This window comes from Mytilus galloprovincialis, chromosome 6 (assembly GCF_965363235.1).
Source record: "Mytilus galloprovincialis chromosome 6, xbMytGall1.hap1.1, whole genome shotgun sequence".
NCBI classification, from domain to species: Eukaryota; Metazoa; Mollusca; class Bivalvia; order Mytilida; family Mytilidae; genus Mytilus; species Mytilus galloprovincialis.
In genome coordinates this window covers 64,083,606-64,099,728 of record NC_134843.1, presented here as the reverse complement: position 1 = coordinate 64,099,728, position 16,123 = coordinate 64,083,606, and the positions used below count along the sequence as shown (strand labels likewise).

General features: G+C 30.7%; 1 protein-coding gene across 3 annotated transcripts in view; it reads right to left on the bottom strand.

The window, feature by feature from the left end:
* Nucleotides 1-869: 869 nt before the first annotated feature.
* The window catches only part of LOC143080089 (MAP/microtubule affinity-regulating kinase 3-like), a 40,339-nt gene continuing 25,085 nt past the window's right edge, over nt 870-16,123 (bottom strand). For 2 of the 3 annotated variants that reach the window (XM_076255768.1, XM_076255770.1), the window contains one exon: nt 870-3,003. In XM_076255768.1, coding sequence (XP_076111883.1) covers nt 1,743-3,003 — 1,261 coding nt within the window. In that variant the 3' untranslated portion in view covers nt 870-1,742. Of the gene's footprint in view, nt 3,004-15,784; nt 15,851-16,123 lie in introns of all 3 variants that reach the window. The other variant, XM_076255769.1, reaches the window with a different exon arrangement.

The window sequence follows — 16,123 nt, the reverse complement described above, 5'->3', positions numbered from 1 at the left end:
TATGTCTTTAAAGTTCAATATTTACATATTTGTTCATATATATACTTTATATAGAGCTCTTAGTGTCTTACAATGTACAATGTATGCCAGTATGTAATTACATGCAGTTAAGTAAATTGCCTTATGTGAAGAACATCATGAGTTGCTGTACAATTGATCATGTTAATTTGATAAAAATGATAATTATAAAAATTCTATTATTTCATAGATGGAAAGTAGAAACTTGTATGCATTGTGGTCCTACCACACACACAAAAAATTTAAGGGACAACACCATTTTAGGCATTCTTATAAGGATTACATCAAAATAAACCATTTAACATTTAAGAAATGAAAATTGATCTAATAAGAGAGGTCACCTGACAAAACAGTTTTTTTTCTCTTAATCAGATTTTGGATTTTTACCACCATCTTATTTGCAATTAAAAAATATGTGATTAATATTAGTGTGTTTTTTAAGCTTCCTTATGATCATCAAGAAGTCAGAGATGATGTTTTGATTGTTGAACTCTTATTAAAAAAAACAAATTGATTTTTGTTCTCACTTAGTCATTAAACACATGCTGTTACAGATCTATTTTTAGTTAAATGTCATCGATGTTTTATTTCTGTAATCAAAGTGAAAATTATTGTCAGTCATTACCTGCCGTTTAAATATCAAAAGGAGTGAAACAGGAAGTTAAATTCCATAGCAACAACATTAATTAATGTTCAGTTTAAGGATAGAAAAGTATAAATGTATATATGTTTATTAGAACTAATGAAATTGGTAAGGGAAATATGAAATGTTTTGATTGATAAGAAATAATAAAACCATGTATTAGATGTTTGAAAAAATAAAATTTCAATAAAAAAATCTCCAACCAAAAATAAATTAAAAAGTAAAAATGCAATAGTATAATAACATTAAGAGAGAAAAAATGTGGGTCCTGATTTGGATTTGTGACAATCGCGGTTATTTATTTTGGTAATAATGCAGTAAAAATGTTTAAATGTTAAACTATAACATTTATATATAACTGGAAGTATATCTTGGTATCAAAAAGTGTCAAATTGATCACTTTAATGCTTCGACTTAAAATAAGGGTTTAATATCTTTTATCTCATTATTTAAAATATAACTCTCTGGTAATGATGTTGTCATAAACTTTATGCAGAGGTAAAAAGATCTTGTAAAAAAATAAATCAGCAAAAACTTTCTAATTCTAACATGGAAAGTGCATATCTTACAGTAAATCAATAGAATGTTATTAGTTTCAGACTACAGAAACAGCCTTTATAAACAGGCTTACATAACAGGCTCACATTTATGTGTTCAATTTTAATTAGCAAATATGTTACCAATTTAGCCAAGTTTTCTACAGAAAAAAAATATTAGATGTCATCAAATTTGCCCTCAAATTTACTAGCTTTAAATTATTTTTTAGTACAAATTTGCAGAAAGCACAATTCAAGGTTTAAAATCATAAACATAAATACTGAAACTTAGTACAATTTAACAGAAAAAACAAAAATAGAAATCTTCCATTTTATATGTCTAACGGAGGAAAAGAAAATGTATGGAAAGACTAACAAATTTTTTGGGAGTCTTAAAAATAGAGTAAAATTCACACTAAAACATTTTTCTTAAATATTGCCTAAAAATTTTCTGACTTTTTATGTAATTTTCACATTGAAAAAACAGTTTAATCTACAAATCATAAAATCAATCAGAGTAGCAAGTATACTAGCATGATTGTTCATTAAACAACAGAGCAACATTTAGTATCAGCTTTGACTGTTGGAACTTGTTGACTATGGTGTACATGACAGTAGCCGTTACGATTTATATCCACTTTCATGTTGTTTAATTTACGACTTTTGACCTTCGGTGAACAGACGGAGGATGATATCAGAGTATTAGACTGAGACAAATTCTCTTTATCAGCTAACCTAAAGAAGTCTTTATGAGGAGAATTGGTTAACGAATGAAAATCACATATTACAGGATTCTGACTACTCTGCCGTGAGCTTCCAGAATTTGAACAATAGTCATTAGAACTACAGTTGTCCTCTATATCACTTTCATTCTTCTCAACGATGTATTTTAGACTATTTTTACTACCTACACTCAAGTTAGATATTGCTGACGATATACTTAATTCACTTGTTCTCCCATTGATGATTCGTCCATTCAAGTCATTATTGACTAAATGATTCTGCTGGCGAGTTTTTCCACTTTTATTGTCCTTTGACCCGCTTCCTTTTCCACTTCCTCCTCCATCATCTTTATGATCTCTGTCTTTTCTCTCTTTAGGTGGCCTGCCATGACCACCATCAAAACCACTTCCTCCTCCTAGATTACCTCCCCCTGGTCCAGAGGGTCCACCATCAGTATCACTGGAATGATCACTGCTGTCTCTACGACGATGCATGAACTTATGTTTCAATTTGTCCTTTCTTGATCGTCCTTCAGTGTCATCAGTGTCACTAGCATCAGAACTACTACAACTATGACCTCTTGACCCTGCACCTTTTCTTCTACGCTGTTCATATTTTCTAATCATTTCCGGAGATGCACATCGAGATCTATTTTTCATTCGTGGTGAATGAATCTTGGATGGAACAAAATCATCTTCTTCATCTGATTCGTTTTCTTCACAGATCTGTTTTAATAACTGAGGTGAACTAGCAACGGAGATCAATGGTCTCTTTAAGTTCATATTCTCATAACCAACAGGTGATAGTACTTCTGGACGATAGCTTGAATCATCGAGTAAGTTTTCAGCTGATCGAGCGTGATGTATATCTACTTCTTCAACTTCCATGTCGTCATCGTCATAATCTTCCGATTCCTCCTGAATGAGGCTGTATTTACGTGGTAACAGTCTATCTCTGTCAGGGGTGAATGATATGGACTGACCTGGTGATGGATGTGTACCGGGAGGTGACACAAGGGACTGTACTATACTTATCTTTGGCATTGACGGTTCCTCTTTCTGGTCATTGTCCTTTGTCTGGATACTGAAAATAGACAGAGAAAATTTATTGTCTAAAACTCATATACAGATTCATTGATGGAAAATTGATCTCAACGTTATTACATATATATCTGTTATAATTCCCTGTCCAAAGGTTATACATAAAAGCAAATCGGTCATGGATTACAGGTCTAAACTGAAATCTCTTTTAAGATTATAACATGAATGAAATCACAAAAACCAATATACATAGTCAACAGCCCTACAATATTGACTTGTACATGATGTTTGTTGTTGTGTGTTTCCTTGCATTTCGATTTATGTTTTTTTTACAAAAAAAATATTTTTTACAATAGGATAAACATATCTGCATGCCCATTTGCTACAATAAATAATCAAATCAATTTTTAGCATTTACTAATATCAGTTTAACAGCAACAAATGATTCTGTAACACAAAATATTCATATGAGCCTGAATACAACATACATTTCATACACTGTGTGGGATGACAATTGGTGAAATTTTATCTAGACAATGTCATTGACAAGATCTGACATTCTAACAACATATCGTAGAGTACAGTAAATTTCAAATCGTTATCTGATCCTGCACAGTATGTGGTCTGACATCTAATCCAGGAAGTTCAATACAAACCAATAGTAATCCAATAAAAACATCCAATAGATCACAAAATGACACAACAAAAACATGGACTCTTGAAATTAGAAATGGTTACAAATGCTAATGCGATTTTTCTGGGGAAGAAATATCAATTACCTGTCAAAGCTGTTACAAATGACAAAGTCCATGTTTTGGATTAGGGAAATACAAATTTACTTTTGTTTCCTACCTCCTACCTACCCTAAATTTTATGCCTTCTCTTACTTATATTTATGAAATTTTTGGTTAAGGACAATAAACGTACAGATCTTTCCTCTATATAGCTATGGAACCACAACTTTTATGGTCCTTATTCTATTTTTTATTATTTTGGAGGACATGGGCAAATGGTAAAAAAAAATGTCAAAAGGACCTGAGGGCTACGGTTCCACAGCTATCCTCTATAATATGAAAAATATCTTAAAACAAGAATGTGTCCATAGTACACGGATGCCCCACTCGCACGATCATTTTCTATGTTCAGTGGACCGTGAAATTGGGGTCAAAATTATAATTTGGAATTATAATTAGAAAGATCATATCATAGGGAACATGTGTACTAAGTTTCAAGTTGATGTAACTTTAACTTCATCAAAAATTCCCTTGACCAAAAACTTTAACCTGAACTTCGCACTATCATTTTCTATGTTCAGTGGACCATGAAATTGGGGTCAAAACTATAATTTGGCATTAAAATTAGAAAGATCATATCATGAGAACATGTCTACTAAGTTTCAAGTTGATTGGACTTCAACTTCTTCAAAAACTACCTTGACCAAAAACTTTAACCTGAAGCGAACAGACGGACGGACGCACGGATGAACGGAGGCACAGACCAGAAAACATAATGCCCCTCTACTATCGTAGGTGGGGCATGAAAATAAAATCATCAACTATACCCATCGTTAGTAACCATAAAAAAAAAGTTGTGTCTGGAAGCTGGAAACAGGTGTATATTTTGTTTGGCCTAAGGATACACATAAAATTATGATCAACTTGAAAATGGATGTGCAAATACCTCCTGTCATTAACTGAGTTTTTTTCTAATTGTGTACAAGAGCTGATGATAAAAACTGTAAAAGGCTAATGTGCATTAAACAGTACGTTATCAGTATTTGGATATGAAAACCACTCAAAACTTAAGTGATTTATAAATGCAATAGGAAGTGGAACTCTATACTTCCTTCAAAAAAATCTATCCATACACAATTGGTTTTAAAAAGCTGATTTAAAGAGATGAATTTCTCTATAAAAAAAAGTCTACATCCTCAATGCACTTGTCCCTTGTTTTACTGTAAAGCGGGTTATTTTCAAGGGTGTAAAATTGGCGATTTACATTGGATAAGGTATATAAAATATGTTGGTGGTTTTAATATTGGCTGATTTAAAACTTATATCAATACCTTTGCATGTGCACTTTAAAATTGACAGAATTTATTTTGGTGATTTTGTTATATTCGCAAAATAAGCGAAAATTTACACCCCGCGAAAATATCTCGCTATACGGGATGTGACAAACATGAGCAAATTTTGGACAGGTTGCTGTTAGGAAATTTTTATGAACACAGGGCCATATGCTCCCCTCCCATAACAAGATAATTAATTATAGAGTCAATCATACTATTCAAAATTGATTGCATCAACTTTGAGACATTTCATCTTGAGTGGCCAAAATTGTACAGTTTTTAATCATTTTTCACAAAGATATCGTTAACCTTTATCAAATCTTATTATCTGCCATCTAATAAACTGAAGCATACAAAGTTTTTCCCCATTAAACATCAATCTCTGGAACTAATATCCCTTTCCATACCACAAACTTTTCACATAATTGATTTAGTTTACTGATTAACACAATCAAGTAGGCCTTAATTTGAAAGTATACATTATTTATATCAGACAGCCAGAAATAGTTAATACTCCCACCATAGAATCCATATAGTTATTACTTTGACCAGAACATGAAAAGTACATTTTTTGTAAATAAAAAGTAAGTTCCAGGACAAATTATATTGGTCAAAAGGATTCATGTTCATTCCTTAAACCCTTAAACAGTCAAACACCATGCACCTCACCCACATCTGGCAGAATTATTTTAGTTAAATGTACTTGAAGCAAGGTATTTCATGCGACAGTAAAAGGACAGGTGTTAATCAATACTCTTGTGATACCTTGCATACTGTAAAAGCAGAAATTTTCGTGGAGGATTTAATTTGGTGGAAAGAATATATCCACAAATTTAAAGCCTCCACGAAAATTTAACCTACATATAATATCACTGCCATTTACTGGAAACCACGAAATTAAATCCCAATGAAATCTTATATAATATAATGTTATAGTATGGTATTAGTTTTCTGTTTTGCTTTTTCCAATCATATTGTGTTGTAAAATGATGCCCTTTATGGGTTCTTGATTAGATTAATAAAATTCTTATCTTATCTTATCTTATCTTATATAGAGACAAAACCATGAAATTTAAACACCACAAAAATTAATGTTTCTACAGTAATTGAAATAATTCAGGCTTGCTTTTATGTCCAGTGTCATTATTTCATTTATATACAGGACCATTAAGTTACATAGCTACAGATGCCTATTTACTAATGCCTATGTTCGAGACTGTCCCTGTATCTTAATAGTTGTTAGTGCTCTTGCTTTACCTCTGAATTGTTTTGCTCCTATCGAATCATTTCTAAAATAAACTATTCATCTAAACACATCAATAGCAGCTTAATGTTACTTTCTGAGAAATTAATTTGAAAAACACAATAATGGTGATGCCGTCTGCATAATAAACATGGAGTCTGACAGAGATACAAACTTTTATACTTGATTATCTAAATGTAAATAAGTTGTCTGAATCAATACTCTATTCAAGGTCTCAACATTTTAAGGGCTATCGTATATTAAAACAGTTAAAGGAAGGTTGGAAGAGACTTACAAAATCTCCTGCAAAGCAACATTTTTCCTTTGAGTTAAATAAAGCATATATGAAATAAGCAAAAAATGTATATAACCTGTGACCTACTATGTATAAAAAATAAAACTTCCCCCATTCCAACCCTTCATGTTACTTTCATTTCAAAACAATATCCCTTATCTGAACTGAATCTGAACTCCCCATATATTAAGAAATTTGGTTATATCTTCCACTTTTAAGCTTGCAATGACAAAAATTAGAATTACATTAACTTCGTTTGTTTCATTAGCTTTCTTGATAAGATCTTTCGAAAATTTATATACAATCAACAGAATATTATAACCCTATATGACCTTATATTGGGAGATGGTCACAAATGATACTTCCTTGCAGATTTTAAATGGATTGTAAATGGCTTTCAAAGCATTCTCCATTTTATTTCAATTAATATTGATTTAAATACCAAGAATACTAGAAGTTTAACTAGTGTCATCATCTGAAACTGTAAGAACAAAAGGTAACTTATCATACAATTGACCACAAGGGCTATACAGCCAATTAGATGTACCGAAAAATGCTAACATTAAGATGGTGTAAGGACCACGTAAAGTACAGGACACAACAGGTATTTAAGCTGTCAAAGGTTACAGTCAAGTCCAAATAAGTTTTTCAACATTAAATCAGTTTCTATTTTAAAACATTGATCAAAACTTTGAATTATTCAGGATCCCACAAAAAAAAGATAGGTCAAAAGTTTTAAATTTTAAAAGTTAACATGACTTTTCATGTAAATTTTCCCCGATTTTTTAAGAAAAAATAAATTTTAACTGGAATAAGCCTGAATGGATGGTTTAGATTGGATTTAAGCCTTATCATAGCATTGTGTTAACAGAATAGTATGTGTTACCCAAAGAAATTTAATACATTCAAAACTACATATAGTTACTTTACTTTCAGTTTCACACTGCTAACAAAACAGTTGGTAAATTATTATTGCTGACTCTTTTCATAAGACCATGCAGTAGCAAATTTCAGAATTATCTCTTAGGACAGGGAGAAACTTTTATTATTTTTCAATAAAAATTAGTTAATAATGAACTTTCATTTACAAAATGTAGCTCCTGTCTCAATAAAATATCTTCATAAAACTACCTAGGAACACACTGCATGTCATAAATTATTGTCTTTATGATCTTACATCAATGTGCAATCAGAAACCTAATCAGGAATTCTCATTGAATTATTGACATTCTTCAATACACAATTATCAGGCAATTAATTGGATATCACAAAGGGCATAAAAGGTATTAAATGTGATGTAACCTCATTTTAAAAATAGTTACTTCAATCAATTAATAATTAAATCTGATTATTATCATGGTGTGTTGATGTGAGTAAGGTTCAATTACATAGAAAAATCTGTTAATCGAATCTGAAGCTAATTGCATGCTAATTCTGGTGAAGGAAATGTTTTGGCAGAATATCATTTTGATATATTTGAAATATTATGGCATTTTTCACTGTGTTAGAGTGATTTCTAATGTTTCTTACTGTTTAATTTTTATTCAAAAACTATACTATCCAATTACCTATCTGGAAATCTTTTTAAGATAACATGGAAGTCCTTTTTCAACCTCCTCTTATTAGGGCAGAGGCATAGGAATACATTATTTGGTTCAAAAAGAAGTTGTGCCATTTTGGAAATTCATTTGTCTCAAAAAAGGTAGATTTAAAATTTGAAACCCTCTAATCTATGATTTCCAGCTTTTTCAAGGTCCAACAGCCAAGGGCAAAAATTTACCACCTTTATAACTTTCAAGCACACTTCAATATTGAGTGGGAAATCCTACTAATAAAGATATAACTATTATAGCTAAATTGTGATGGAATTAAAAGCTCCACTATTTTTATTTCCCTTGCTGTACATAATGAATCATCTCCTTCCTAAACATTACAATGCTAATTCACTAAATATAATTCTCTTTGAAATATACAACTCCTATCTTATACCTATCAGAAATCTATTATATGATAACAGAATTTTATTTTTAGTCAAGGTTAATGCTGTTTCAAGCCTAAGTTATATTGTTTTGATTTGTTTTACAAGCCAATAATTATTCCATTAAATCCTAAACACAGCAAGGCATGGGAAAGAGGCTCTACCTCATTATTAAGTGATATAAGAAACATGTAAACAAACCAGAAAATTATAACTTGCAATTTTGAATCAAAACTATTGCAATTTTTTTCCCCTAAATAAAAATCTTTCATTATGCAGCTCTTAGTTTTTTCACAATCAACAGAACATCCAGATTTAGCACTGACCAAATGAGATTCTAGCAATATTTTACCTCTTATCAAAGGTTATCAAGTGGGTGTAATTATAAAAACACTTTTCTCATCAAATGTCATGAAAAAACCTAATGCAACCTTAGTGAACTACAGTTTTTCTCTTTTCCTAAAAAATCAATGACTAAAACTGAGATCTTTTAGTTTATACCTATACATGTAACTGAGATCTTTTAGTTTATACCTATACATGTAACTGAGATCTTTTAGATTATACCTTTACATGTAACTGAGATCTTTTAGTTTATGCCTATACATGTAACTGAGATCTTTAAGTTTATGCCTATACATGTAACTGAGATCTTTTAATTTATGCCTATACATGTAACAGATCTTTTAGTTTATGCCTACACATGTAACTGAGATCTTTTAGTTTATGTCTACACATGTAACTGAGATCTTTTAGTTTATGCCTATACATGTAACTGAGATCTTTCAGTTTGTGCCTATACATGTAACAGATCTTTTAGTTTATGCCTATACATGTAACTGAGATCTTTTAGTTTATGTCTACACATGTAACTGAGATCTTTTAGTTTATGTCTACACATGTAACTGAGATCTTTCAGTTTGTGCCTATACATGTAACTGAGTTTAGTTTATGCCTATACATGTAACTGAGATCTTTTAGTTTGTACCTATACATGTAACTGAGATCTTTTAGTTTATGCCTATACATGTAACTGAGATCTTTTAGTTTATGCCTATACATGTAACTGAGATCTTTTAGTTTGTGCCTAAACATGTAACTGAGATCTTTTAGTTTATGCCTATACATGTAACTGAGATCTTTTAGTTTGTGCCTATACATGTAACTGAGATCTTTTAGTTTGTGCCTATACATGTAACTGAGATCTTTTAGTTTATACCTATACATGTAACTGAGATCTTTTAGGTTATGCCTATACATGTAACTGAGATCTTTTAGGTTATACCTTTACATGTAACTGAGATCTTTTAGGTTATGCCTATACATGTAACTGAGATCTTTTATTTTATGCCTATACATGTAACTGAGATCTTTTATTTCATGCCTATACATTGTAACTGAGATCTTTTAGTTTATACCTATACATGTAACTGAGATCTTTTAGTTTGTGCCTATACATGTAACTGAGATCTTTTAGTTTATGTCTACACATGTAACTGAGATCTTTTAGTTTATGTCTACACATGTAACTGAGATCTTTTAGTTTGTGCCTATGCATGTAACTGAGTTTAGTTTATGCCTATACATGTAACTGAGATCTTTCAGTTTATGCCTATACATGTAACTGAGATCTTTTAGTTTATGCCTTTACATGTAAGTGAGATTTTTCAGTTTATGACTATACATGTAACTGAGATCTTTCAGTTTATGCCTATACATGTAACTGAGATCTTTTAGTTTATGCCTATACATGTAACTGATATCTTTTAGTTTATGCCTATACATGTAACTGAGATCTTTTAGTTTATACCTACATATGTAGCTGTTACATGCATGCATATATAACTGCAGTGTATCCCAAACTCTCTCTGATTGACAAAATGTCAGACAAAAAGTTATTAGGTCAGACTTAAATTTTCAAATTTTTCAATTGTATAGTGGAAATCATAAAATTTCTTTTTCAGTCAGACAAACCCTAAAACAATTTGGCACACTACAGACTGAACTGTGATCTCTTAGTTTTAAATCTTAACATGAGGTTTATACATCTTCTTACACATGTAAAATGTTACCTTTTAGGTCATTCAGTTAATTTCTATTTACAAATAAATTACTAAAATGAGGAAATATTTCTTAACCTAAATTAAAATATTGACAGATATTATAATTGATTTTCCTTTATAAAAGTCAACAACTGATAATTTTCTAATAATAAACTCCTTTTTTTTAAATTCTTTTTCTACTGGAAAAGAACAGACATAGTGTATTTATTCATGACACAAAATCCCTACAAGAATTCAACAGCACCAGCAAATAACAAATTAGCATTTCACTGCTCGGAGAATTAAAGTTCATGACCCAGAGCAAGATAAGCAACAACCTAAGCACTGGTTTAAGATTAAAAAAAATCTGTATTTGAATAACTTAACAGTTACATAATTGTGCAACAGAACACAGAAACAATGTTAGCAAATTATGAACTGTTAAAAGAGAAGAAAATCCATTATTATGCAACAATTCAACATAGTTTTGGTATATGCATTTTGAATATATCAAGTCTTTGATACAATTTAAGGCCTGGCACTCTTCAGCATATCGTATGATAGGAGATAAACCAGTATATGTCAAAGGCACAGCGATAAACCTTTTCTTCACCTGAAAGGTCTTCAACCCTAAAGAGCCCATCTCTTACATGCACATCAGGTTCCCCAAAGTTTCTAGTTTAACAAAGTGTTTGCAATCATAAGCTGTAATATCCCACATCCATTTATGCACATTCCCAGAAAAAGTTACAATTGAAATCTTTTTCCCAAAAAAAAAACTTTTACTTAAAAACTGACTAATACAGTTTCTGTAAATAATAATGGACTTGAGACATGCAATGCTGGTGAAAGCATATAGATTGCAGACTTGTTTTTTTATTATAAAAAAAAAGTTTTAGTCATTCAGATGTTTATTGTTTAAAACTACACTTTATCATGTTTATTAAATGTAACATTTTGAAAGTGAAAGAAAACAAGTTGTTTACATTTTGGCAAATAATTGCGTCAGTTGCAATCATACCCCATCTCTTTATCATTCTTAATTCTGTAAGCAGTTTAATTTTGTTTTTGGTAAACAGTTAGATCTAACATAAAGTGTTGATTTCAATGATACAAACTGGTTACATGGTGTGATAATTCACCCTTTCCCAGTTTTATGACGTAAAATATCATATTACTACATCTTATGGTGTTACATCTCATTTCCAATCATTACTTTATTAGTGGTACAGACAGCATAATAAGCAATACAATTCCATAGAATTTCCTCAACAACAAATACAGAGACTAATGACACAATATAAGTGTTATCATGGATAAAGGTCTTAGTTCATCAACTTAGTAACCACAAGATATCTTTCAGGATTTTCAAATTTGAAATGTATTAACAAGTTGACCAGATTGTCAAGCATACATGTATCAGGATTTCTGATCTTCAATATTTGGGGAAAGGGCCAGCGGGCTCTAATGGGTAGAGGGCAATTAAGTGCAAATCGTGAACAAGATTGGAAAACTTTTCAGACCTTTTCCTAACATTAAGAATTTTGGAATTCATAATATAAAAAAAAAAAAAAAAAAAAAAAAAAAAAAAAAAACAGTACCAATGAGCAAAATAACATATTATCTCTACTTTTTACCTTAATTACTCACAAAAAAAAAAAATCATCCATATAAACATGTACAAAAATACTGCCCTTTTCAGTAAATATTTCATTTTATAAAAACCGGTACATGTATTTATTAAATAAGAAGATGTAGTATAACTGCCATTGAGAAAATTCTCCACCAGAGACCAAATGACATTATAAACAACTATAACTTAATCATCATACAACCTTCAACAATGAGCAAAACCCATACAGCTAAAAAAGGTCCCAAATTGTTATAATTAAATTACTAAGAAAATTCATATAAAAATATAAGATATATTTCTCTGGAATCTGGATGACCACTGAAATATCTCGCCTAACTTTTACTTCTTGAGGGGCTTTAGCAAAATGTTTAGGTTTTAGTAATAAAAGGGGAAAGAAGTATTGATTCTACATCTGGTCTTGTAGGTGCATTGATGTATGGTTATAAAATACCATACAGTGAAAAGAAAAGAAAACATTCCCTTGTACATGTGAATATGCATTCCTTAGATCTTTGTTGTCACATCACATTAGCTTCCCTTCCTGACATGTCTTTCTATAGCATTGATTTATCAATATCTGACAAACTACTGGTTACAACAGGTTTCTATATTGTATACAAATTTCTGTCAATTATATAAGGAATACAAAAGACTTTTCAGATTAAGCCTTTCTAAAGAAATCAAGTTTATATACTTATGTTCATTGTAGAAATAAAAAAATCAAAAAATCAAACTTGCAGGATGTTGGCCTTTTTTCCTTTAAATTTTCACATCTGGGGTTTCATTGTCTTTCAAGTTGACTGGTACTTATCCTTTCTGTAGGTGGTACCTTTTATATATTCTTTGGATACATTTATATATCAGAATGTTTTAATAAAAGAGGCACTTGTTTGAATAGCATATAAGGGTAAAAGTACCAGTAACCACCTCCTAATGATTGGCCTGTACAGCCCTAAGGAATCCATTTTAAATCCATGGTCTTCTAGAGGTATGGTAACTATTAGAAGTGACATTTAGGGTGCATGTATCTTTCTCAAATATAATGTTTTTCTTCTCCCTTACCTGTCTAATTTCATTATCAGTCTCCCCCTCCCTAACCCTCACTTTCTTTGCCATCTTCTTTTCTCTTAACCATTGCTTTAAAGTACTTTTAAACGATTTAACAATTAACAGTTCATTGATGTCATTGTGAATGTCAAACTTCCCCAGAAACAAAATTATCTTTTTTAACTTTTCCTCCTTTTTTCAGCTAGTAATCATAATAAAAAGTTAACTTCCTACATAGGAATCTTATTTATGAATACAAAAGAATTTATAAGAATCCTACTAGAGCTATTGACACATCTGATGGTTATTCAAAGATCTTTCTCAGTGTATTCTAATTATATAAGTTGCTATTTTCCCTCTAGCATATAATTTTAACTTGCCCTTTTGCATGAGGCAAATTAAATTTGGCAGGGGCAACTCTTTAAAGACATTTCAATTGACATAAGAAGATTTAAAGTTTAAACACCAATCCTTTTCAGAACAAGTCAACTCAATACTTTAGCCCTCTTTTTATAAGAGTACACCCATCATTATAGATGAATCATTTTCTGTAGAGAAAAATCGTGACAGGAGAAATAGCAAATTCTTTTTACACGAATAAAAGATCAATAATACATAGCCATATATAGCTTCACAGTTCCATTTATAACAATTTGATATCATAATGACATGCAGCTTACAGACAGAAATTTGATCTAACTACTGACAATAATGACACATATTATAATCTTGACAATTACTGTTTTAAGCATAATTTCATTTTATTGGCAAAAGGGCAAGAGGGGCATTTCCAAGATGTAGCATGGTTCTTGAGAGTGAACAAATATACTTTATGTTATTTTCAAAAAAGGCTAAGATCTTTTGAATGACAATTACTATCTACAAGTGTTGAACAAGAACAGATTTTTCTATCTTGAAGGCAACTTCCTGTGCAACGTTGTAAGGAATAATTTGAACTTTAAACTTAGACAATTTGCTGCACATTCAAGAATGAGAACTACAAACTTAAGACAATTTGAAGCACATTCAAGAATGAGAACTTCAAAATTAAGACAATTTGAAGCACATTCAAGAATGAGAACTTCAAAATTAAGACAATTTGCTGCACATTCAAGAATTAGAACTACAAACTTAAGACAATTTGTTGCACATTCAAGAATTAGAACTACAAACTTAAGACAATTTGCTGCACATTCAAGAATTAGAACTTCAAACTAAGACAATTTGTTGCACATTCAAGAATTAAGCTCAAGAAAATAAGAAATCATGTCTGATGATATGTTGTTGATTCCGTGACTTCTAAGCACCAATAAAATATACATCTCCTACATGATCCTGAACTTTTCACTTGGCTAATATAATTTTATATTTACAACAATTCCTACTTAATATTTACTATTATCAATAATTATGTCAATATAAATAGATGCTCCTTAGCAGTGTAGTTTTCACTTAATTAATCACCATTATGCTGTTATTATCAGACTGGACAAATAGTTACGCAAAGAGGTCCATCATTGGAGGTCTTCTGATCAATTTTTATCCAAAGTCACATGTATCAAATAGCCACGTGTGCCTTATGATCATTAATTCAATTAACTACCTTAGTTACAATGTGATAAACAATAGGAATTATTGTCCGAAGTTCTGACTATTTTTAGTTTAACATGTTTAATGAGCAAACGTTTTTCTGTCATATTTTTTACAAATGAGTTTAACTTGTGAAAATAAACAGACAAAGTGAACTTTCAATCATATCTATTCAATCAAATGTTTCTTTAGTGCTGGCATCAGTATACTGAGGAGTACTTTTGGCAGTCTTTTCAGTATTCCAAAAATAACAAACAATCATTTATCACGAATAACACATAAATACCAGTACATGAAATTTTTTAAAATTTCCTAAACAAAATTTTGTTTTCAGTTAAAATGATGTTCAGTTGGATCCAAGACATTGTAGGTTAAAATTCAAACAATGTTTACCCTTACTGGTAAGCACCTGATAATGTAAGCCAAACAAGGATGGTTTCATGGCTAAGAAAGAAGGAGCTCACAGTAACATATGGAAACCAATCATTTTCACATCCTCAGCTCATTATTTGTAGTGGGTAACAATATTTAGTGCACATTTTGTAATGTGGACTTACCTACTTGCCAAAATAACGTTTTCATATATTTTAAATAAACATTAATATATATATTAATTTCATGAACATGTAGTATTAGTATATTCTATCTACAGGACTGCACAAACTATAATTACAGGGTATAGCTTTAGTGAGGACATGACATTAAATAGGTATTAGAATACATTTCCAATGGACACAACTAAGCTAACAAAAAATGTGCTGAAAGCAATAATTTTATTATTTTCTTTAACCCTAAATCTATTTTTTCTCTCTTATTGGTTAAGGCCAACAAGTAAGGCTACATTAGTGGTGAGACATGAAAACCCTCAACCAATTCTACTTCCTTTTTAAGCAACATGACAAGGAAAGCCACATGAAGTTGTCATTACCAATCATATTTCATTTTTCCACAAGCTGAATGATTTTCTTGGCAACTAACACTACGTGCTTTGTCCCTATAAGATTAATAGAATATGAAAAAAAGGCCATTATATCCAAATGTATAACAAATTTAAAGAAAAAGAACACTGAAAGAGAAAATGCTGAAAAGGTTTAAATCTCTTTTAGTTCTATTCAATTATCTTCTCGAAGAAATATGAACTGAAAACTAAAATAAAAGACAATTAGCACAATCTTTTACAGAGTTCTGAGAGCTGGTTCTTGTCCAATTTGACCCAAAATACTGAAATACTTAAATCTAAAAAAGTTTTATCGTGTCTTTCTAGAAA